Genomic DNA, 26043 nt, shown 5'->3' on the forward strand with positions numbered 1-26043 from the left:
CTGGTTTGAAGACTGGGGGGGGGGGGGCGGGGGGGGCACTTTTGTAACCTCTGCTGTTCACCATTCAAAGCAAACCCTTGGGAAAGACACTGTGGATCCCGTTCAGCTGTCCATGTTTACTCACACTTGTAACAGAAAAGTGGGTATTTATCTTCTGTCTTCAGATAACACTCCAAAGCTGGTTTCCTTTCACTAACACATTTCTTAAATTTCTCTGCTAATTAAAGAAGCCAAGGCCATAGCTAAGGAATTGGAAAGTGATCTAATGGAATTACTACTCTGAGGTGGTTTGAATGTCATCGTTTCCTTCTCCAACACAGCAAAATCTTGACAATCACATTAAAGAAAAAGAGCCAGAATAAATGCTGTTGGCTTTTTCAAAGCAAACATCATTATGGATATTAACACCTTCTGTGTTAACAGTAATACATGCATTAAATATAGCAGCTTGAGTGACTGAAATGCCTATAAAGCATCTGCCACAAGATAAAGCGTAAAGAAAACTCTGGGCTGAGAAACACCCTGGAGAACTGGAATTAATACAAGATCTCCAAACATACCTAAGCTAAGACTTTCATCAGACTACAGGTACAGTCCATTTCAATTCATCTCCATATTTAAGAAATTATCTAAGCTACTTTGACATCAGGTTATGCAGCATTTATGGTTTTGACATCGTATCAGAGCTCTTTCTTCCTTTCACTATAATATTCCTATGCTCCAGAGACACAGTCTTTCCATTTTCTATCACAGCATTTTAGGGAAGAGGTTAAATGGTCCCTCGGCTTTTCACAGTGGACAGGGAACATGGTTAAAGAGCCAGTCTGCCTGTGCACGGACGGAGAAGGTCTGTGTATGAACTATGTATAGTGTCACATGTACACATCCCATATATATCTTTCCCTACCAAGAAAGACAGCTCAGTCCTCCTCCCATAAACTGGGTCACACAGCTGTCCTTAACCCAAGATAGCCACAGCTTCAGTACTGGTCATACAAACAGCAGAAGTGTCCCATGAACTTCAATCATCTGCTAAACATTGTTTTCCATTTCAGCTTTTGCATATGCACAAAGCCTCCCCTGACCTCAGTTTCTTCATAACCACTTTTCCAACATACATAATGCTATTTTCCTGCTTAAACCTTCTCCGCCTGGCAATATCAAAACTGACAAAGAAATCGAGCATCCACATGCTGCAACTTTGCCAAGCCTTGGTTATGACCCATCTGAGCCACTGGTATTTGCTGAGCACGGATGAGCATGGGGCTTCATCCTGGAGCTCATGGCACTTGCAGTAACATCAGAAACACACGGACAGTTTACCAGCAGATTAGACCTCTGACATCAGGTTTGAGTTTCTGCTATCTGTTACACCATCACTGCTTTTGCATTTAACAAATGAAACATAATTAAGAGTGACACTAAACTGTAGGGAGCACTGACATCCCTGGTTTTGGCTAGCTTTTCCAAGGTTTTTTGCATTACGGCTGTTCCAATGGATCATCTTTGAAAGTCAATGTAGCATCAGGTATTTTAATATTTAAATTGCTGAGACTGTTGAGCAGATACAGAGTTGACATTTAGTTTTTAAAAAAGGGGAGGAAAAAAAAAAGGAGAGGCAGACGCATAGCAGACAGACTCTGCTTTTTAATTAAATAGTGTTATTTAAATAATAACGGTAATGATAATTTGTATTGATTAATTTTACCCCAGGTCAGGTGAGTTAGCTTCTAGGAAACTTAGTCACTGGGATGGAAAGGAAGGAGAATGTGTTCAGGAACAGATTTGACAATCCATTTCTTCCTCTTTTTGTCCAATACTCCTGGTGAATGTTCTGTCAGCATTTTTACCATGTAGCTCTATAGCTGATCAAAAGCTGGGATAAGCAAAAAGAAAAGCTGTAAAGCAGTAATCCATGGTTTTTCCAGCAAAGTGAGAGTAAAAAAATAAATCAGCATTTGAAAAATGCCTTCCTGCTGTCTGCAGGAATAATTGCTCAGCAGTAGTTAATCCCTTATTTACTCAGAGTAGCCCCTTCCCCCTACATCTTACCCACAAGGTGGAACAAAAACCAGATTGCTACAGGGCCCAGAAAACAAGTTACTGAAATGTCCTGAGCTCAAGGCTATCCTGAAAACCATCTCTAAGCCACAGCTGCACAACAGCACATCCCTGCAAAACTGCTAATGTGGACATTGGGAGTCAGTACCATTCCCAGCTGCCTGCACTCCACTCTGCCCTTGGTAAATCAAGTCTTAATGTCAAGCACACAAGGACATTAAGTCTGCTTTATTGTGGCTGCCAGCAAAAGGACTTGCCACAGATGAAAACGAGCAACTTTCAAACGAACTTTCCAAGTAACATGATTATTTCCATAGAGTGGCAGACAGAAGGGAAGAAGAATAAAGAAAGGGAGTGAGCACTCAAAGTGACAAAATGTAAACAACAGATGGTTTTACATAACTGCCAAAAAGGAAAAAGTAAAGAAAAAAAAAATCCCTTCACGAAAGGGGCTAAAATGTTGTAGATTAAAGTCTCAGTTTAAAAACTGATGCACTGTGGGAAAGTGAATAGCTCAAAAGAAGAAACGTGACAGGATGCAAAGTCTTTCATCTCTTCATCCTCGGCCTCTGCTATGTGATTCTGTGATTCTACGTGCTGGTCAGTAAATGTATATTCCTCACTTGGTTCAAATACAGGCAAAGCACACCCAAACTTTCCTCTTACTCTGAGCCTGAACATCCAGCTCACTTGCAAACCTTCCTAATTCAAATCTTCCCAGATAATATAATTGCAATAATATGATAATCGAGTTCACAAGACTAGTTTTAAGAGTAGTTTAAGAGTTCCTCTAAGCAAATGGTGCCCCTGTTAAGGTAACTTACAACTGCTTGCCTACATTTCCTGTCCTAAATGTCTCACAATAACTTCTGGGCCCGGAAATAGTTGGCTCTCCCTTAAAATGTATTTGGGTATTTGCATAAAAGCATCTCCTATAGCTCTTCCCACTATTTCAGCCTTTAACCAGAAACAAGCTAAGAATGCACAGTACCAAATTCAAAGATGTGCTTACACAAAACCCTGAGCTCAGGAGTGGAATTAGCAAAGAAATTAAAACCACAAGGTCAAGGAATAAAATCTGTGATGGAATTAGAACCACAAGGTTGAGGAATAAACTTCTTGAGAAGCAGCAGGAGAAAGTGCCTTGAAATACCACTCCTGCACGCTCCAAGCAGAGGATTCTGTTCCTCTCTTTCCCTTTTTTCCCCACCCTGTTGGGTTTTTTTTCAGGCCAATAAAGGAGCTGATAGAATAAAAGCTCCAGATAGAATGTTTCAAACAGACAATATTGGTCTTTTCACCTCAGAAATTTCCCAGGACCTAAACCAGAAGAGTGTACTGTCCTTTCCATTAAGACATTTACACTGCAAACAAGCCCCTTGCAGAGAACGACCATTTCAGTTTCACCCCAGGTTTGAACATGAACACAGGTAACTACTGACATTCCAAAATCTGTGCCCTTCTTCCTCCATTAAGTCTGAATGAGGAAAGCCACACTTGTCTGACATTTTTCCCTTGGACCATCTCTGCCTATGGTTTTGCTCATCCTTGGCAGGAAGGAAATCTCCAGGATCCACACAAAGCACACAGAAATGCAACCACCATAAGGAAGAGGCAAGCTGAATCCTCCTCCTGAGAGAATTTAGCACAGCTATTTGTTACTTATATTTCCTTAATCCGTAGAGATTTGTCAAGCGGGATACCTTGCTTTTTTAAATATGTTTGCTGTACACTCTACTAAGTGCTTGATTAATGGACAGTTGTGCATGTACTGATTATGAAAAGGTGTGAGTCTGTTCTTTTTGTGGGAAAAGTGTGCCTCAAATTTTCCGGTGAAAAATGGGCAAGATTAAAGCTGAAGCAAACAGAATGACTGCTATGAAATGGGCCCAAAGTGCTTTTTTAATATTTTTAAATGTCTCCAATATTCTGTACTTAAAGACTTTGACAACATAATTCTGCGAAAAAGCTTGTTTATCCTGCATAAAGAACACAGAGCACTAACCTCCCAAAGGAAAGAAAATCCTTACGCCTGTTGCTGTGATAAATGTTTCAGAGAACAGGAGAAAATCTTTCCTCTAGTAGCACAAAGAAACACAGGGAACAAACCTCGCTGCCAGCCCTCACATCCCAGTTCATTTGGTGGGAAAAGAGGAAGAAAAATTCCTGACCATAATTAATTTCAACCCTTTCTAATTTCACCATGATCCATGCCTATAAATATTTTCATTAACTATCCCATACAACACTCAGCTACGTATTTAGCCTAATTAGATTATGGAAATGGTTTTAAACCAGGAAAGTTTAATTAGCAGCAATTATTTCGCATGCTATTTCCCCTATGTTAAGGGACAGCACGGATAATTTCATAATGTAACAGGAAAAAAAAAGATTTTTCTTACAATTCCCTGTTCTACTGTGATGCACAACATGGGCTTCACTTTCTGCCTATACAAATAGATGCTACTACCAGCCACAAGAAACAACTCTGAGTTGATAGGTACTCACTTTCACTTCTCAACATCATAAGCACACCCTGACAAAAGCCAGCTTGGCTTTCATTTAAAAAAGAAAAATGAAAAGAATGGAAAAAGCAGATGGGAGCTGAAGATTCCCCCTGTTTTAATGAGAAGATGCCACGTAAATCAGCCTCCAAGATAACACGCTCTACACTCTACCTTGTCACGAAAAGTGAGGCTGGAATTAGTATCAGGAAGACATAGTGCTGCATAGTGATCCTGTAGGTCTCCCCTCGTTGTCAAAACAACAGAGGTAACATTCTGGTTGCATGGAAATAAGCAGAAAAACTATGTCAGGATTTTACCCTGGGACAACATAGATGGCCTTATTCCAATTATAGCTGTACCGAACTACTTAGCTGCATGCCGGGTCAACAGTTGCAAGACGTCAGCAATTTTGGGGGGAAAGATTATGAAAAAAATTAATTACCATCTTCACAGAAACCATTTCAAGAAAAACAGTGTATGAGGATAGAGTCCCTGAGGATAACAATGGGATAATAGTCAAAACATCTCAATCTCATATATGCGACACCCAGACTGCCTAAACAGAATTCAGTAAACTCCATTGTTTTATACTGGGTAATAGGATCAAAAACCTAAGAAATGGATTTGTCAAAAATTAACTTTGCCCTCATTTTGTGACACTTTTCCAACCAAATCTTCCAACTAGGATGTTAACTTTCTTGTTATTTGTAGTGAGGTTTCTTGAATGTGAAGCAACCATAAAGCAAAGAGAGTATTATAGATATAAAGCTGATTGTCAAATTGAATTTGGGGCAGGAAATGGAAGTAAGGTAATACTATGTCTCACAAATGTATATTCAATGTCTTTTTACCAAAATAAGGGTATTTAGTTTGGAGTAAGAAAGGGAGTTAAGCTGTTATCTGCAGAGCGAACAGTGCATTCCCCAGCTGAGACAGAGTTTGGCCTCCCCCTCTAAACTTCCTTCCTTTCATCAGCCTAATTTGTTTTGGCCTGATATTTTCCAACATCAAGGTGAATGTTTATGGAAATTTGAGGGAATCTTAGTTTGGCTGTTTTTTATTTGTTGTAGCTCTATATGAAAAATATGGTTCTTTTCATTAATTTTTGGAAGTACGTATAAGTAACAACAGCTATAGGCAGCAGTATCAAATTTGATGCAATTACTTATCACATTAGGATAAAATATACATAGAAACTTTGAAAATATCCTTCCAATATTAAAATAATGAAAAAATAACATGTTTGTTCATATACAGCAGAACCGATTTTATTTTATTTTTTTTAAGGTTACTCCAAAATTTTTCAGACAGACATGGGTTGCAAGAACAAGAAACCAAGGAAGTCTCACGCAGGAAGCAGAAACCAATGTCAAATCATCATAATTTCAAAACTAAATCCAGTGATATCTTAAATTGGTTGGAAAAAAATGTGTCTCATATTAAACTACTATTAAGGCTTAGCACTCCACGATCTAGTGCTCAGAGGTCAGGGACCTCAGAGTAATGGCTTGATGGTTTATCTTAATCTTTCCCATTTAGTAGCTGTTATCTCACATCTCCTTTTTATAACCAATATTTCTGTGTTGGTTTTGGGGGGTAGAAAGGGAGCAAGGAGCAGATCTAAACTAGTTTAAAATGTTCTACGTTGATTGCAATGGGAAAGTTTTTCAGAAAAAAAAGGAACATGACACAAAAGCCAAGACCTCTCTGAAAGTGAATGGGACATAAACTCCCCAAAGCAGTATCAGTGTTTTGAATATCTTGCCTAACATCCTAAACAATTCACATTTCCACTGCCTATGATGGCACCTCCAAACCTTTTGTAGATTTATAGCAGATACCTGTTGTGGCTTTGTCATGTCAGCCATATATATCTTGCCATTCTACTAAATAATATTGGCTGTACATTAAACATGCTAATATATAATTTTAAAAGATCAAGATATATTGGACCGTTGCATTTATGGCTACATATGCTCATCACATTCTTCTGAGAAGCAAGAGACAGGGACTAATTTCAGCACAAATCTGTACTGTTCCCATGTACCCTGGCTATATTAATCCTGGAACTATTTACCATGGAACATACTGCTCATGTTAGAAAGAACTGCCTCCAGTCCTACTTGGTAGGCTGCATCCCCTGAAGCAAAATAATATATATATTTTACAATTTTTTTAAAATTAGGATGAACTACAAGGTTCATCTGATTTCTTCCCACAAACGCTGTGGCTCAGACCCACATGAACTTTTGGCTATCAAGAAATATCCTGACTGCAGGCTATCAGATCAGCCAAAGCAATGGACAGTATCCCCCCATTTACCTCTGCATTCACCTGAGCTTTTAAACTGCAACTGGTAAAAATTAAATGCCTCCTGCACTTTTGAATTTAACCCGAGGTCTGAACCAGTTACATGGAGTCAACTACAGAAATTCAGACTAATTTAGTGCAGTTCAACTCCTTTTTCTGTGATTCCTGGAACATTTTCACTTGTGTTTGTTGGCTCCCTGTAACTTGGAACATAGTTTGGTAGGCACTGTACAAAAACATGTGGAGTTCCTGCCCCCAACCATTTAACATTTAAACCAGTAAATCAGGCATAGGTTTGGAGAGGAAAAAAGAACCACAAAATTTAGCAAATGCCAAAGTTCACGATTCTACCAAATGTCAGATCTGGAAATGAAACTAAAGGTTTCACATTCCTAGATGAGAGACTTAACCTTCAGACATCTCTACCCAAAAGCTCTTGTTCCTCTGTTAAATGCTACCAATTAAAAGAGACCACAACTGACTCCTCCTTTTCATGTACACATGAAAACACATTAGTTAACAACCTCCATGTGTTGCCATTATACGTGAAGAGTCTTTGTTGCTACAATTATAACCTAAAAGACAATAAACCATGAGCACATCTGATTCATTCTGACATTCTTATTGTAGTAACATAAAAAACATTAAAAATGTCATGCCACTGCAGGGATGTCTGTGTCATATTGACATGACAACGTGCCTTTAACCACAGTATAAATTTGGTCAGAAATATTTGTGCAGCACGCAAAGGAAGAAAGGAATAAATATCTGGTGCAGAGATAAAGAACACAGGACTCTGTTCCCTTTGAATTTATAATCGCAAAGGCATATATTTCAGCAAACATCCTCTTCGTTGCTTTCTCAGCTGGCTGAAAATGGATTATAAGGTGAGGGTGCATAACTTCTCTACAGTCCATTATTTCTTATTATCATCCAGATGGAGCGTGGCTATTAGAGCACCACTAAAAACTCTAATGAACTGCAATGTTTCAGATTACTAATTCTTCAACAGCATGTTTGTATATCAATAAAAGACTGTAAAAAAACCAACAACAATCTGACTAATTAGGCTAGATCAAAACTGCTCAGCTTGGCTTCCTGTCCCTCCTATTCTGTGTATTCGTGTGGGTGTTCAATACTGATGCAGTTTCCATTAAACTTCTTCCAAAGCCTCTAATCAGCCTGTATATTATTGTAAACATTTAGAAGTATTTAATGGCTTCTCTTGCTTCTAAGAAGCATTTAAACAAAAACACACCCATGTTTAAACCATATGAATAATTTTCTTATTATTCTGTCTGTAATGCAGGGGAGTTTAAATCTCACTTGTTCCTAAGATAGCTAGAGAGTAGTTCACTTGGGAGGGCCCCAATATTTATCATTAAGTGTCCTCCATTTAGCAAAGCACTTTAGGATTTAATTCATTAATACTTTCTGATATTCCTGGGTTTGTTTGGGTTTTTTTAATACATTACACAGAAATTTGATTTAAGCCTGTGCTCTCCCAGATTGCTCCTTTAGCAGTTGGTAGAATATGTAAAACAGCTGCAGTGCTGGGTCCCACACTGAAGCTTGGGGAAATTTTTTTTCTTTCAAAAATGGCCAAAGCAGGCTGTGGGATCTAGGAAGCCGCTAGCTTCCTAAAATTGTAATCCTGCTCCAAAGCCCATCAACAAAACACAAACAATGTACATCTGTTATGATCCCTGAAAAATATCAAGGAAGTTCTGCCAATGAAGATTTATTATTTTGAAACGAAGACTAATGCTTCAGATTAATTCTGCCATTTAAAATCCTGCTTAACTGCCAGTGCTACTCCTTGACTTTCCAGAAGAGACAGCAGAGCAACCTCAACATGGGTGCAACCATAGGCATCTGCCTGCTCCCACCCGAGGAACAGAAAGGGCACAAGGTGCTCAGTGGCACCAACAACATCAGCTCTCACAAGGTCCCACAAGACACCAGCAGTCTCACCTGTGTTTCACTTCTCAGCAGGACCAGCTTTCAGCCCCTGCTCAACTGAAACGTATGTGGTGGGGCTCAACACACCGTCACTCACACGCAAGTGCACACACACAGCCTTGCACACCGCTAAACAGACCTCTCTGCTAAAACGACCTTGTTCATGGGGAAAGGAAAGGTTGGCCAAGGCCCTCCAAGGGCTGTGACTGTACTACGGATGTTGTAGGTATCTCGCACACTTGTTTTCTTTCCCCTTCTCTCCTCCTTCACTTCATTCATATTCAGACAAGGAGATTCGATTACAAGCTCCTTCTTGCATGACTAATCTTCACCCACATTTAATTATTTCAGACTCAATCCTCCAGCCCTTTCAACATTTTCCAAAATGGCACTGATGCCAGCAGCTTTTTTCTGAACTTCTTTCTTACCTTATTGACTTGCCTTTTTTTTTTTTCTTTCAAATGATAATGTAGAAAGATTGTGTTTGATTAACTAGAAAGTTACGCTTCCTTTAGGTAAGGTGGACTATCAATTTCAGCAGGAAATGTCTGCATTAATGAGGCACAGTAGTAACCTTCTTTATGTCTCAATTTCCTATTCAAAAATAATGGAGTGGAAGCACCCATCAGATTTGCTGTTTTAAAACGTTTCTGGTCAAGGAGGAAGAAGAAGGGCAAATGAAGCTAGTCCTTTCACCATACAAAGGAATGACAGTTTGTTCCTATGTCTTTACCAAACAGGTGATAATTCAAACATACAATTTAAAATATAATCTCCATACATGGGACCTTGCTGAAATGGATTCACAGTGAGGTTTTACAATACACCTACATGAATTTTACACCTGAGCCTTAGCGACCTTCAAACGGGACTTACTCTCCTAATTCCCTCTTGACTATATTTGAAAGACCCACTCATAAACCTTAACCATCAGAAATGTTCCTTTCTTTATGGCTTGTGGCCAGGAAAATGCTTAAAGGTAAGCTTGCATTAAGTAACAATGAGGTCAGTGGGACTATTCGAGCGCTTAAAACACTCCATGTGTTTAAGGTCCCAGTTCAGGAAGGACTGAAGGACCTGATTAAATGCTTCTAAAAAAATAGGTAAGAAATCATCACACCTTGCCCTGCCCTCCTAGCCTTTAACCTAACATCATCCGATCACATATGAGCCAAGAGAGATGAGACTTAAAGGCTGCAAACACCCCATCCAAAGTCAGACGTTTGCCTGCATGAGGACTGATAATGCTTTCAGACTGTTCAACCTTGCCAACACATTTTAAGAACTACAATTTTTCCCTAGCTGCTACCATTACTCTTGGCACGTGCACGCAGAAACACAAATTTTAAAGGGACACGGATATGACTGCTACTTCCAGTGTTCCAACTTCAGGAAAGACCCAATTTAAGGGGCTTTTACCTCAAAACTCACCATCTTCCACTGAGGAAAAACTGACACAGGACCTGAGATGATACCGTTTCTCTAGAGCCGGGCTTTTTCCTTGTCAAGGGCTGAGGCTGGGCAAGCCACTAATGAACGACAGATGCTCTCTATTAATGCCTCTCCCCTCCCAGAACAGGGAGAGTATAAGGGAGAGAGACTGACAGGTTGCAAAAGAAAACTAAAACAACTTTAATGAAACAATAACAGTAAAAGATAGTAATAAAAATAAGAAAATAATGAAATGCACACAAATAAATACAAAACCAATACCAAACCCAACCCCCATGGTGACAATGTCTCACCACTGACACTGCAGGGCTGGCGCTGGGGCAGTCCCAGGTTGGACTCAGCAGCAGACGGGAACCAGATACAAGAGATGGATTCAGGCAATGGATTCAGGAATGCATGGATTGGGATCACAGACAGAAGAATGAACAGAGGCCTCCTCAGATGTTGCCCATCAAAGAAGAGGGATTGACCCTTGTGATCCCTTAGCTTTATACTGAATATGACGTATATGGGATGGAATATCTAGTTGGTCAGGTTTGGGTCACCCACCCAGCTTGCTCCTCCCCGCAGGTGTGACCTTTTACTTCCTTGCAACCCCTTTCACTTATGGCACCAGAACATGGGGTCCAGGATTCAGCAGTGACTTTGGTTGCTATAGGAGCAAGTATAAGCAAGAGCCTCTCTGCATACCATTCCTTAGTACTAACCATAAACATCAAGCGCTATCAGTACCAGAAGCAGACACTGTCTGGAAAAACATGCTGTTGACTTCAGAAAGTGCCATTACTTAGAGGAGACTTAACTGAAAAGTAAAATCATTGAACAGAATTAGTTCTGGTTTAGCTCAAACCAGGACATTCCTGCAGAAGAATCCAGCCTCCAAGCCCTCTCTAATTGTCACATCACCATGCAGAAATCAGTGGCAGATATTTATAACCTCTTTTCCATCAACTTCATCCTATTTCAGTTCTGATTATGCTCCACAATACGGCTTTGAAATATACTTTAATTTTCATTACATACTTCAGAAGAAACTAAATATTCTGCTCTACTAGAAAATCCTTCATGTTTTTATCTAACAAAAATGTAGACAAAATAAGACAAAAGCTTACTAATCCTTCAACTTTTAAAAAATATCTTTTTTTATATACTGGTCTTCTTCCTTTCACCTGCTTGCTTAGCTTCCCCTAGAAAAAGAGAGAAAATTCTGAATGTGCAAAAATTGCCCCAAAAGCTCTCTTCTCTCTTTCTTCTCAATCTTTAAGGAAGAGTCTACTTCCGTCTTTCTACTATTCTTCCAGTGCGTAATACCAAAATATGTGGAATTTTTAAAAAACTGTATTTTAAAGGAACAAAGAAAGAAAAACAGAGGAGGAAAATAAAATTTCCAAGATCAAACTAATCTTTCTTTAGTGTAAGTCTTTATTTTCTCAATTAAAAAGTCCTGATGAAAACAGAGGCATGAACATTTAGCTGAGAACTATATTTCAGCAACAAAAACTTTTAAAGCCAAAAAAAGTCAAACCCCTCTACTGAAATGGATTTCCCTCTCTTTCCTGCAAATGGACTTGATTCAGACCCACAGTGAGAACAGGTTCTTCTTCCATAAATAACTGAATCAAGATTTGTCAGCTCCAAACAATGCCCTCCAAGTACGTTAGAGAATATGAACACTACCATGCAGCCCTTGTATGTGAGAAAAAATCCCACTAAAGCTTTGGTTTACTGTTGGACACCCCCACTCATCTCTCAATGCCTCACACAATTTGGATGACAACTGGATTTCCACAGGGAGCTGAACTTCCCCAGGATGAGTGAACGCCAGCACGTTAATGCACATTTTACAGTTCAAATATGGAAATGATACAGGGTGAATATCTACTGCAAACATGCAGCCACTACATCAGGGACCATAAAACATGTTAAAGGATGGTCAACCATCTAAAGAAAGAGAGCTTTGCTAGCTTTGCCTTGCTTAACACGTAACAGAGATTTTCAGTTATACCTTACTCACCCTGCAACATCAGAGAGATGCAGGGCTGGGAGGGACCTCAAGGGATTGCCTGGTCCAATTGCCATACTGAGGCAGGCGCAAGGATACCTGGAGCAAGTCTGATAGATCTCATCAATGAAGCCAAGTCTACCAAATCTGGCTGTGGCTTTGCCCATGGACTGAATCCACCCACAGCTGAAAAGGTTTGGTCGACTGATATTTGAAATCCCTGTTTCAAATATCAGTCTTTCATTCCCTCCTAACTGACCTGATTGCCCTTCAGAAAACATAGAGGATCAACAGTTGTTTCATCTTCAAGCACACTCTTTCCATAGTGGAAGTCAATCTTCATGTTCCCCTTCAGTTTCCATCAGCTTAAACCAAAGTCAGTTCCTCCAACTGTTCCCCTGAGATCCCGTATTGTAACATATTTTTATCGATCTCTCTTTCCAGCTAGTCTACAGCTTTCTTAAAGCCCTGTATCAAAATAAAAAAAGATGTCTCACCAGCCCTGATCACAGCAGAATAAATGTCTTCTTCAGCTTGCCTGTGACATCGCTCCTGATACTTTCCAGAGTGAGATTTACAGGGTTTAGTCCACTGTTGTGTTACATTCAGCCTGCAGTTGCCTATCACTTTCCCCCTTCCTCTTCCTCCAAGATCCTCTCTGGCATCACAGCAGCAGAGCCAGTTATTCCCTATGCATTTGGGAACATGTATTCGCTTACACATTTGATTTGCCATCTTTACGCGTGGTGCATTGCGCTTGCCTTTATTGACATTCACCTTACTGATTTTGGACCGCCTTTCCAATCTATCAGGATCATCATGGATTCTGATGTTGTCATCTAAACCGCTTGCAACCCTTCCCATAACTCTCCCAATGTACTCTCTCTGTTCTGTCACTCAACTCTGCTAATTAAAGTGTTGAATAAAATCACACGTGGAGCAAAGACTTCCCTGGCAATCCCTTCCAGGTTTGACAGCACAGCCCTTGATTACTTTTTGAGAGAGATTTTTCAATCGGTTATCGCTGACTTTGTTATGACTGTGTCGAGATCATCTTTCACTCGTCTGCCACGAGACCACTATGTAGAAAAGCGTCAGAAGCCTTTAAAAAAGTTCACATATATCATATCTACTAAATTCCCCTTATTCACTAGGCAGTTACCTTGTCAAAGAAAGAAATCGGATTAATTTGCCATGAACTCATCTTGACAAATCCATGCTGGCTGCTGGCCAGCGGAAGAGAACTAGTTTTAATCATTCACGACCAAAATATTCCTACTGATGCACAACTGGATTTTTTTTGACTCAGCACTGGCAGGAATGCACAGCAGGTACCCAGGGGAGAGATACCATTTTGGATGCTATCCTATCCTTCCTCCAAATTGACGGGAAAGGGGGTAAAGCTCTTTAAGGAGCAACTTGCAGTCATACCGCCATGTAGGGTATGCTTCCACCAGAGGAAAATTTCTCCTGATTCTACCAAGGTTCCTGCAGAAAAAGCTGCAGGGAAGATGAATGAAGAAGAGAGATTTGCAGGCTCAGTCCTCAGTGCTCTCAGTATTTTCAAGAGGAACGTGACATTGTACCACTGCAGACCCACAGAAATGAAGCAACAAGAAACAAAGAACTAATATCTGCCATCATTTATCCAGCTACCTGGTATCTCTTAGTACCACCAAACATGTTACAGTACCACAGGCATTTGTGCACTAATGAAACCTCTGAGATTTAGGTTTTTTACTTCTTTTACAAGAACAACACAAAAAATCCCAGCTCTATCAGCCTCTCTGGATGCACAACGGTGTCACAGTTTTTCAGTTCTGAAATTCAACCTAACAGAATTTAGGCAAGGAAATCTCTTGATTGACCTGAAAAAAATAACATTTTAAGGCCTGATTCGCTGGCATGATTCAATTTCCCTCAATGAGACACGTCCTAAAACAACTCGTCTCCTCAGTCTGCTGCCCATCCTAACAACTTTCCATACACTTTCTCTGGTTGATAAACCATAGTACTTGTCCGTAAGTAAAGCTAGGCCAGTATTAAGGAGATTTTACAGAAAATACCTGTTTTACCCACTGAAAGGCAGTGCCCGCTGAGGAGCACAGCTTCACCAAAATCAGGCAGGATCTATCTGAGTAACTGGTCTGACTTACTCGGGTAGCTCTCCCTTTTGAATGCCAACCACACACAGCTATTATCTCATGAGTATACACAACTAAGCCCTGCAGATTTCCAAGGATCTCTGTGCAGACACAGGCCTACATCACGCATTTGCCTTTCTGAAACTTCAGAATAGAAAAACAATCTCCCTAGCCCCTTCCATCCAAATGGTATAATACCTTGGGGTTTATCTTTTATCTAAGATTTGTTTATCCCTCTAGCACAGTATGCTATAAAGATGTGCGGTGTGGTGAGCTAGTCAGATATATTTGCTGGTCTAGTTGGATTAATTAAAAGTTTGCTTCCTGAGAGACACAGATGTTATAGGTAATCTGGGACAACCTGATAATCCCTCTGGGACCATCTCAGGTGGCTTCTTGCACTGTGTGTGAGCAAGAGCACTGTGTAAATGTTGATTTTCCACAGTTATGTATCATTTATTTAATAGCAGTTTTTAGTTGTTTTAAATAACTAGCTCAACAGCACAAAATAACATTTCTTTCTTCATTTTACCTCTCCCACTCACTGCCCCATCTCTCTTGATACCATAAATTCATTTAAACATATCAAGCCAACGATAATAAAAGTAAAGCTTACATAAACACACACTAGCTATAATCTTGCAAAAAAAATTCCCATAAAGCTTCCCAAGAAGGCTGTTCAATGTTTTAAAGATCTACATAAAGACACATGTTTTTGCTATAAACTAGAACCTGAATATCTAAAAATCTACTGCCATGTGAGAGTTAAAGCAAAACAAGGCACATATGCCCCCCACGGTGCTTCTGCCAATTATTCTTGTTGTATCCACCCCAATCTCACTCTTAGAATGAAGTTTCACAGGAAAGTGGACGATGCTAGATCTTTTACTCCCTAAGAGTAACATTTTTTTACTGTAGGCTACTGATATGTTTATACTCTAAGCCTTTCCCATGCAGCTGTTCAGAGAATATTAGGATTGCCGAGTTTGGATGCTGCACTGAGACCAACATCCTACCTGGAAACACTTCATCTGCTCCAGCTGTGAGACGTAACTGAGATTGAAAATAATGAAAAGATACCAGGGAAAATCTTGATAACCTTGCTTTGTAGAGCTGATAGTACATGGACTGTGGTCCAGAGTTCAAAGTGCTAAAATGCTTTTCAAATGGCACTCAAAAGGGGAAATTTCCACTGAAAAGCAACTTCACGCAACTTTTCGTCACCTCCTTCTGTGTGTGCTGGTGGGTACATGTGAACAAACAGTTTTACTTTCTCCCAATTTGGATGTTAAAAATTTATCACCTTTCTCATTGCCCCATCTGAAATACTAAACTAACAAATTTATCCCCAGTCTCACTTATAACTTGTATCACTGGCTTAATTGTGTAGAAATCTTTACCCGTAGTTTTCTAGGTGACTTGCAGCCTTTTGAAAACCTTCCTTCAAGCTCTGAAATATCAGGATACGCTTACTTCAAAGACAAGGGGTAGGGGTGATGCACAGCTTTACTTCTGGTATTTCATCCAGTGGAATACTGGTGACGAGGCCAAATGCTAACATGCCCAGAACAAGACAGATAGAAATACACTCATATCAGCCCTTCTGGGAAAGTCTCTGGCACCCTGCCTTAATGTTTAAAACCACTCTGCGTCAAGCAGTTCTTCACTGCAAGGCAGCCTTGACATCAACATCTCCTCCTCCGCTAGCCCTACATCACTTAGAAGTCCAATTAGAAACTAATGATTTCCTCAGACAAGCTCCACCTTCCCTAAATGAAATGGTCTGTCTTTGAGACATAGTTATTAATGCACAGCTGAGTCTGCAGCCTTTCAGGTGAATGCATGCTTGTGCAGAGGAGCAGGAGGGAAGTAGTTGTACACAGAAGAGCTCCTAGTTTGGAAGCATCCTTGTGCCCTTCTCTCAGTAGCATCAATCAGGGCAGTTCTGCCAAACTGTGTAGTAGATTCGCATTGTACAGTATCGAAGACCATGAAGAAATGAGAAGCTTCTTCATCCCTCCCTCACCAGGTGAAATTCTGTAGGACATTCCAAATTTTGCCAAGTCCAACCCGGTAATAACCTGCAAGTGACCATCCCAGCATGTGCACATTGTCACCCAGCACTCCAGCCACTTCACGCTGATTGCCATGGAAGCATCCTGCACCTCACCTGCCAAACGCAGTTTGTGGGTAACATCTGTATGTATCTGAAGCAATTAACAGCTCACTAGCAGGGCCATGCTCTTGTTCAAAGAGATTTGAACAAGGCCCACCTTTTAAGAAAATGTAAGGACCAGCTCAAAACTTGGCACAAGTCCTTTACTGCTGAAGAGGTCAAACCCTCCTGCAGCTCCCAGACAGGTGGTGCAGAGCCATGTCTCTCCCATACCCCAAATTCCTGCAAGAAAAGAAAATGCCCTTACACAGGACTGACTCTTGTAGGACATCCTCAGAGCACGGTTGGATTTCAACCACAGCTAAACACTCAAGCCTATAAATTCCTACAAATGTAAAGCCTTCTCACATTACTATCTGTAGCTGCAAAAATATGATTTAATCTACATTACTGGGAGCAATTTTTGCTAGAAGGTGCTATCTTACACATGCATTTTCCTCGGGATCAAAAATTAAATCCTATGGACTCTTGGGATTGCTTGTCTGGAAGTCTGCCAGACAAGTGCTTTCCTACAATTACACACTGTTGTGTCAGTGCGTGGGCTTAGCCACTGCTTAACAAATTTACTAGATAAACCTCCATGATTCATGCAAACAGCACTCAAGTGGCTAACTACCACATAGTGGCAGGGAACTGACTAATGTTACTTGAACAATGAAAGAACATGCTTGAACAAAGAACTAGGTTTTGATAGATCAATGGAGAGATGACTGACAGCCTGTGGCAGTCCATGTCACAACTCCACAACAAGAGCTGAGGATCAGCAAGGGAGCAGCTAGCAGCTCTTCAGCATCGTCCACCCACTGCTCAGTCTGGGAGGTTTTAGAACCAGAGGTGGCTTGGATGAGAGTATCTCACATGATCTCAATAGGAAAGTGCATGTCCTATTCTCTCCATTTAGTAAAATTAAAGGCAGAGCTGGGTATCAAGAGGAACCCACCCACACACTCCTTCATCAGCTCTCTCCTGAACAATAACAACTTGGGGTCAAAGTGACAGCAATCACATCTGTTTTTCTTTTCCTACCTGCAAATCATCATCCTGGGTATTTTTAAGATGAAAACAAGAAGTCAGCATTTCAAGCCATGAAATTAGAAACTGAGTTTTGGAAAGAGCTCTCTAGAAATTGCTCCAATAGCTGGCAGAAACGACCAATTTTCCAGAGAAGTTATCTGGTACAATCACCACAACAAATTCTTGTGCTCATACACAAAACCAATTTGAATTAACAAGTCTGTTTTCACCATAATTTAAAACCAGTCATTGAAAACCAGTACCTTCCTCACAACCGCCTCTCCATAAACCTGGAAGCAAACAGAAGCCAAAGCAAGCTATCTATATGAGATACAAGTATCTCCCTAAAGCAAGAACAAAGCACCTTTTTTAAGGTCTTCTGGGGACTGATGGCTGACTAAGACATTCTTCTGGGACTTTCACATCCTAAGAAATAGTGAAGTATTCAATATTAATTGACACTCCTGCCTTTGATATCTTGTTCTGACATTCCCTTGCAGCACTTCAGTGACCAGTGGAATATACTGGATTTCTGTTATTGCTTAGATGAAGTACGCTCTGGGGTGGGCCCTCTCAGCTGGACAAATAAATACATGTAAATGCCATTATTTATGGGGCCAGACTGACTCTGCAATCTGCTCTATGTCATTCGAGCAATTTCATCGTAGCACATGGACAGGGGCAAACCAATTGCCCCAGGTTACACAAGAAGAATGCCGAAATGTATCAGAACTTTTGAACTGCAAGCTGGGAAGCTGGCTGCTTTTTTCCCAGTGGAAGCACAGGAGGGAAGGAGGCATATGGCAGTACACAAACTCTTGTCATTTAAACACTCACACTTGTTTCTTCAGAAAACCCCATCTCTCCTGAATTCTGCAAGCTGTTTCACCCTGCCATATTGCCACCTTCTTTTTCCTTTTACAGATTTTCTGCTCACCAAAGTCCTGGCTGTGATGAGTTGCAAGATAGTAATGGTGTACAAACTAGAAGTATCATTTTGGCTTCTTTCTTAATACGCTCCTTTTTGTGAAAGGCACAAAACCCATCAGCCTTACATCTACATCTACGGCTGTGCTGCAGAAGCCTAAAACCTGCCTGAGGATTGAGCTAGAGCACCATGCAGCAGCAGAGACTGAGTTTCTTGCTGTGAGCTGACACAAGATAATAGGAGGTTTACAAGAAAGGTCCTTCCTGAATGATAAACAATTCCTGGACCATTCAAAGGATCTGATGGACCTACCTTTTTGTTCTGTTCTGTGCAGAGGGGGGAGGGGTGAAGTGACCTATATCAACACAAAAGGACCTACAAAAATCAGATTTTCAATGCATATTCAGCAACTCTAAGCAGCAAATGCAGAACAGGTATTTAAACAATAACCCTTGTAAAACCTTGCTCCCTTGTCATAGGATGTTTTAGGTTTGCTATTTTTAGCTTTTCAAGTGTCAAGAAGCAACAAAAAAATATTGATGAACAGCGCTGGACACCAAGAAAAAGCAAGTGAGGCAAAAAGAAATCTGAAGTAAGCTTCACAAGATCAGGTTAAGTTATTTAAAGCTCTCTTTCCTGCAAGACAGGTGATGCATTTCAGTCTAAATATCCCACCCGATCCTGTCCTCAGTGAACAACCAAGTGACAAACTGCCAATCAAACTGAAAAGCATCCCCATTCATCTGCGTTTCCCCCGCCACTGCCCTGCATTGCTTTATCAGCAGCTACAGAATCTTAATTTGGCTATTTTTAACAAGTACACCATTTTGCAATCCTACCCACCAGAAGGATTTGCAAATCTCTCCAAATACTCCTCCCAGGTCCTGATAACTTTGCCAGTGTGAATAGGAAACTTCAGGCTTGCAGAACAAGCCGCTGCTAGCTGACAACGCAATGAAGATTTTCTTTCCTATCTGCAGTTTGCATGAGTAGGCAGCTGGGATTGTGACGAATTACTATCTCTGATTCCAGTGCTAAGTTTAAGACATTTATTTGGCACAGTCTGTTAGAAAAGACGCTGCCAATATCAACTATCGGTATTAGCAAACTTTCAGGAAAGCTACTAAAGGTATTTCACAGTTTCTCTCTGCTTATAACAGCAGTCAGTTCAGGGACCGGAGTTTTTATTGACTGAACTGTAATTGAATTTTGCTGCACGTTTATCTCAAAACAGTGTTTCAAAAGAAAAACTGGAACATCTTCTTTTGAAAACAACTCAAATAATTTCCAGGACATAGTTATACCTTTTCTTGGAGCCCAGTCCTTTTCCCAAGCTCACTGGCCACTTTGCCTGAGAAACTGCATTTTCCATCAGCTATTTCTTCTGCCTTTCTGGCTTATTTTGGTGTTCACACTGTCATGTTTTCAGCAGCTGACACTGTAAAGCATGTTTAAACAATCCTGCAGGTCTGATCTCTTCACAGAAATATTGCAAGTATAAAGCCCCTGACCAGTATCTATTCAGAAGCTGGCATATTTTCTAACCAGTATTCAATCAAGGAAGCAATGCTTTTAGATTTCAGGAGCAATCATGATACTGATGTGTATGAATTGAAAGTCTTCAAATCTTCAGTGATTGGTTTGCAAAAGATTCAACCATTTGATCATCAGTGAGCATTTTTACACTTTCAAATAACTTCAAAAGGTGGTTTCTTCTGTCTATAGCCTTCTCACATGCCACAAGGCATCTTCACCCCACTCACAAAAGAAGCCAGATTTATTCTGATGTCATTATTTTTATGCAATAAGAAACTTCACTGTCCTTTCGCCATGCTTCTTGAATTTCGGATTCTACTTTTAGCTTTGCCCAGAAGCTTATAAACCTACTCATTGTTTTCCAGCTACTAAGCTTACAGGTACCACTTACAAATTTGACATGTACATTTAATAATTTTGTAGGTAACACTTATGAAAAAGATTAAAATCAACCAGCGGCACACACATGGGTTGTTGTAAATGTCAACTTTGATAATGCTATGTGTATTCCCCATCTTTAACATGTGTTTCAGAGATGAAAAAGCAAGAGTAAAATCCACCTATAACAAATAAAAAACAGGTTACAAGCTCCATTTCCTTTTCACTTACTGAGGCCATGTAATCTATTTTGTAATTACTACTACTAATATTATTATTAGACATTATGGTTTTATGGCTGTCACTCCACCCTAAATCATTTACCACAGCTGCTTATTTCCTTCTGTGGGACCCTCCTCTGTAGGGCAACAGAAGCCCCCACAAAAGACAAGGGAAGTAAATATTACAATACTGAAAGTGTTTATTCTCCAAATGCCTAGCCTTCTGTAAATACCACAAAGCAGTTTCAACAAATGGCTATTCAGCACCTATAGGTTTTCTATGGCGCAGCTGCAATAGCTCATTAATGCTCTAGCTTGGGGATTCGCTTTTTATGGACTTCGAAATGTTCTGAAACACATCAACCCATCATGTAAAGATGCTATTCAGCAGAAATTTCATTGCATCACACTGCAAGCAGAGTCCTAAAACTGCAACCTCTATTTTTAAAAAGCATTTAAAAATCTCAAACAAATGGCTTTAATCTTTTAAAGATCTAGAAAGACTGGAGCAAGAAAACGTCCTTTTTATAGTTCAGTATTTCTCCAAGATGAGCTCAAAGTGTTAGCTGAGATAATTATCAGAGAGACTATGCAGATCTTATTTTCAAAAGGTTTTGTTTGCTCTCTTGTTACATAATTGCTTAGTGTTTGTATGGAGCTCAGAAAACAGAAAGCATCAGAGAAATACGAAGAATTATTTAACAGAAAAATAATTCTCCCAAATGAATTAGCATTTTCAGCAGTCTATATTTTGAAGATTTCTGTTAACCTGGAGAGCTGCTCAGTGATCTAACCTTGGCAGCACAGGAAATGAGAAATGTGCCTTACCACTATTAGTTTTAAACCATTTCAGTGGAGCTGCAAAACAGCAGGAAGCAGAGAAAAGATGCAATATAGTGGCTTATGATTTCCTTCGCTTCTAGCTTTGCTTGTGACAAAGGTCACCACATTCAGGAGATAAAATCAGGACTTGCTGTAAGTGAAACCAGTGCCATAAAGTACACAAGCACTTTATGGAATTACTAAATGTTTTGAGAACTGGCTAAAACCACTTCAAACATTTCCAAGTCTGTGCAAGTTTATAAGCCAAACTCAGTCAGACTACCTGAATTTGAATAGACATTGTAACTTTTAACCAAACTCCCGCCAAGACCTTTCAAACACAATCAAAGCCATCTTTAAAATCTAAAGAGGAGGCCCTGAACTCAATACAAAGCTGTCATCCAGCACACTTATGTACGTACTACACTTAGCATGGCAAACAATTTAAAAGCTACAGCAACTACACAATTTCAATTGCCGTTTTCAGTAATTCCAAATTCATTTCATGATTCTTTACAGGTACTTCAGATTTTTTAGGCTGTCAAGAAAGCTTACAGCAAATGTGCTATGCAACCATCACAGCAGCTGTACAATCACCTTTTGCTTAAACACAATAAAATCAAATTCTACTTACAGCCAACCATCATCATGGCCACCGAAAAAATCTTCTCTCCATCAGTGGTTGGTGCTATGTTTCCAAATCCTATCGTTGTAAGGCTTGTCATGGTAAAGTAGAGAGAGGATATGTACAAGGAGTCTTTACTGGGTCCTCCTTCCCACTGCCCTGAGCCAGTGGTGTTGTATCGATATGGTGTCCCGATACTCTGTGCCAATTGGTAGAGCCAGCTATCTGTTTTGATTGTATTAGTGACTTCATCTATAACTTCGTAGTCCCCGATGCTGTACCATATGCAGGCTAGCCAGTGGGCCACCAGTCCAAATACACACACCAACAGTACCAGTACAGCAGCACCATATTCCAGATAATGGTCCAACTTCCTGGCAACCCGACCGAGTCGTAGAAGACGGACCACTTTTAAGGAACTGAAGAGGCTACTGATCCCCTAGAAAAGAATAAAAATCATTATTTTATCTGAAATATCCTGCTTGTTAACACAGAAGGCTGTACAGCAATTCCTGCATCTGCTTTAAATCTTTCCATACAATTTTTTTCATGCCCCAGATGACAGAATACAAGATCAAACCCTCCTCCCCCTCAAGAACTTTTGTCCTCATCAGGGTCAATCAAGTTTGGCACTCACTAGGTAGATAAACGACTCTGTTCAAGCTCAGTCTTTCCAAGTAACAGAAGAGTTCTGTGGAATCCAAAGTGAGCATGTTTGGCACGTTTATTACAAAAAGGAGTGATTCAATACTTTGCCAGTTTTAAGTAACCGGAGACTCTGTTTGACCTCAAGGAGGTCAAACATAGCAGAAGATCAGTCACAGATGGAACTACACCATCCAAGTGGAGTCTTCCCAAAGCTTCTCAGAGAACAGTATTCTATTAAATTCAAGCTATTCTTCCACAACGTGGGTCCACCTACTTCAACAACCCTCAGCATTAACTCAAGAGAAACATCAGAAAGTAATTGTGATGTAAAATTAATGTAAATCTGCCTATTTTCCCTCTCATTCACCAGAGAGCAGCTGGGTAACTTGCCCTAGTTCAACAGTCTCCACCTCATTTTATACTTCACTCCAGCTAATATAACTCCGGATATTTTGATAAATCGTTGTGAAGTCTCACTGACTGAACATGGAACTAACAACTGTGGGCATATCACCTTTCTGAGCGAGGGTAATACAGACCACAAGGCACTGGCAAGAAAACCACGTGCCCTTGCATATAGGGTTAATTTCCTTTCTGATCAACAGGCATTGCAGATATTTTCCTAAAACAAGTATTTGTGCGGTGGTTTGGTTTTTTCCACGCAAAATAAATGAAGTACAAATAAATGGAAGTACAAATATTTAGGGAATAGAAGCACAGAGACCATCAAAAAGTTAATAGAAACATCTGAGAGGGAACAAGAAATGTGTACGTCCTCCTCAATGCACAAATGTTTCACAATGTATTTTAATAGAGTTTATAGATGCAGAAAGAGAAGAAAAACATGTTCCTGATCTATTGCAATCCCATGATATACCTAACTTGTGCATTAAATTAATTAGTGTCTCAAAATAGAAGGTTTGTAAAGGAAGGTTTCTAATATAAAACATTCAGAAACTGAAGACATTTAATTTAAAGTAGAAATTAAGACATAGAAAGCAATGAGGCAAACATTCCTAGTTACTGTGCCAAGATTAAATTGCCCTTTTCTATGCATCATTATCAAATCAGTTTAGTAGTCAAAACACTGGCTAATTATATTATCAAACAGTAGAAGACTGGAGTTTCTGGAGTTTTCCATACCAGAAAAACATTAATCTCTTTTGCACCTCTGTTCCTTTTCACAACTAATGTTTGAAGGGTAACATTCATCTGATATTTCTAGATGTAATCTGTTCAACAAAATTCTTGTATGCTTTTCAAATCCTGTTGGAATTTGTTTCAGATCCCCAAATCCTTAATAAATTGAAGTTCTATATTTGCATTCAAGCCCTCGTGATGACTAATACCACGGATGGAAATGGAATTTTCCCATTTTGATTTCTGTATTTTGCATTTACACAAGACACAGATCTAGTTTATCATTCTTATTTCCACCTAAAAATATATCTATTTATTTGCTTTGGGATATACGTCTGTGAGGCAGACGAACAGTCAACTTGTCCAATAAACTGAGAAGTCCCTGACAATGTTCGTTACACAATGAACTGGGGCCAATGGACTACTGAATGAAGGTCACACCCCACAGAAACAATATCTACATTAGAAAAAGAAAACTACAGAGCAGCTTAACTTGGGAAATCGTCTTTTGTACCCAGTAGTTTAAGTTCATCCCAGTGGCAAGGTTTAGACTGCCCTTTCTACTGCACAAAACCAAACCAAGAGTCAACCTTGATCAGGAGTTTACAGTCTGACACTCCATCCACCATCCATGTAACATCTTCTCTAAGTTACACGGGCAGGTTAGCAGTTGTACAACTAATATAAAAACACAGATTTATTTCAAAGTCTGGGAGTGCTGTGACTTTTTTTTTCTTAAGCATAGGTAACAATCACATCTCTTACGTATAAAACAAAGACAAATGTTTCATTTTAGCTGACATTGAAATATACTCCTTCCAAAGAGTAATTTATTTAAGCAAGTTTCACTGTACGTCTTGAAACCAGTTTGGTTTGACCCTACTACTTCGAGGCCAAAAAAATCAGAGATATATTTATTGAGCATTCACATTTCATGTCCAACCTTGCAAAACAGAAAGACAATATTGGAAGCTTTAAAAGCCTATTCCATAAAACACTTCCTAGGAAAGAACAATTAAACACATACTAAATGAATATGTGATGCATCACACTGTTTAAGCACTGGGTTGAGTCAAGCTGGTATCTTTATACTTAAAAAAATCACCTGACGATAAATGCACAAAAGTTAATACACAAAACTGCCTAAGATTCAGCAAAAATCTCTTTGGTGAGATTACGTGAAAGAGTAACTGCCTTGAATTAAACATGTGCTATTAAGAAATTCAGTGTTCTAAACTCAACTGATTGCTGGCTGCCTTTAATTTCATTTTTCTTTTAACTTTATTTATGCTCCATAATTAGTATTTTGGAATATTTGGAAACGCTTCTACTGAAGAATAAGCATCTCCTTTAACTGAAGCAACCTCTGCGCTCGAGGAACAGAGAGGTAATTAGAAACCTTGAATGGAGCATGTAATCCCCTTTGGCACTAGCAACGTGTAAATAATGATTGGTTTTGACACTGAAGATCCAACCTTCTGGGAGGAGCATTTGTCACTCTATTGCTGTATTTAGTCAATTGGGCCAATCGTCTGTAATATCTGCTAATCTGTGCTCTCTGACTGAGAATATCCCACTATGTTATGAACCATCCAATCCTGCCCCATGAGGTTTTGACTAATGTATTTGATCATGTCTTAATCAGATGAGGACATTCAGCTTGCTCATCTTCAATCATCTCAGCTGTAGAAATCTTTTAACTGAAAAACCGCCTACTCCAGAACTGCATTTTGTGTGTCAAGTTTGGAACCAAATTCCCATCTGACACACATCATTGACTTAAGTGTTACAAGTGAGCATCACAGACTTTCCCAGTGACTTCTGCGGCCATTGGATCAGGAGAGGACATAAGCACTAGCTCTGAACCAGCCCTTTTTGTACCATCATTTCTAATTAGCAGATAGCTGAAGTCACCACAAAGGATGTAGACAGTGCCAAATTTATCCAGAAAAACATTTTTGATGTTCAACTTTGGAATTAAATTAACCGTTCACAACCAAACAAAGCTCAAGTTTGTTGACATAAGCACCTTGTAAAGTCTGTGTTCTCAAATTCTCTTGATATACTAAGAAAGGAAATTCAGTTTGACAGTGTAGGCATAAGCAATGACAGCACTT

The 26043-nt window shown here is 39.7% G+C and overlaps 1 protein-coding gene across 1 annotated transcript in view; it reads right to left on the reverse strand.

The window, feature by feature from the left end:
* KCNH5 (potassium voltage-gated channel subfamily H member 5) overlaps window positions 1-26043 on the reverse strand; it is a 159674-nt gene that overhangs the window by 77028 nt on the left and 56603 nt on the right. The window contains exon 7 of the mRNA XM_086462342.1: window positions 22148-22577. Coding sequence (XP_086318468.1) covers window positions 22148-22577 — 430 coding nt within the window. The remainder of the gene's footprint in view (window positions 1-22147; window positions 22578-26043) is intronic.

This window comes from Leptosomus discolor, chromosome 3 (genome assembly GCF_034619465.1).
Source record: "Leptosomus discolor isolate bLepDis1 chromosome 3, bLepDis1.hap2, whole genome shotgun sequence".
In the NCBI taxonomy this organism is placed as follows: Eukaryota; Metazoa; Chordata; class Aves; order Leptosomiformes; family Leptosomidae; genus Leptosomus; species Leptosomus discolor.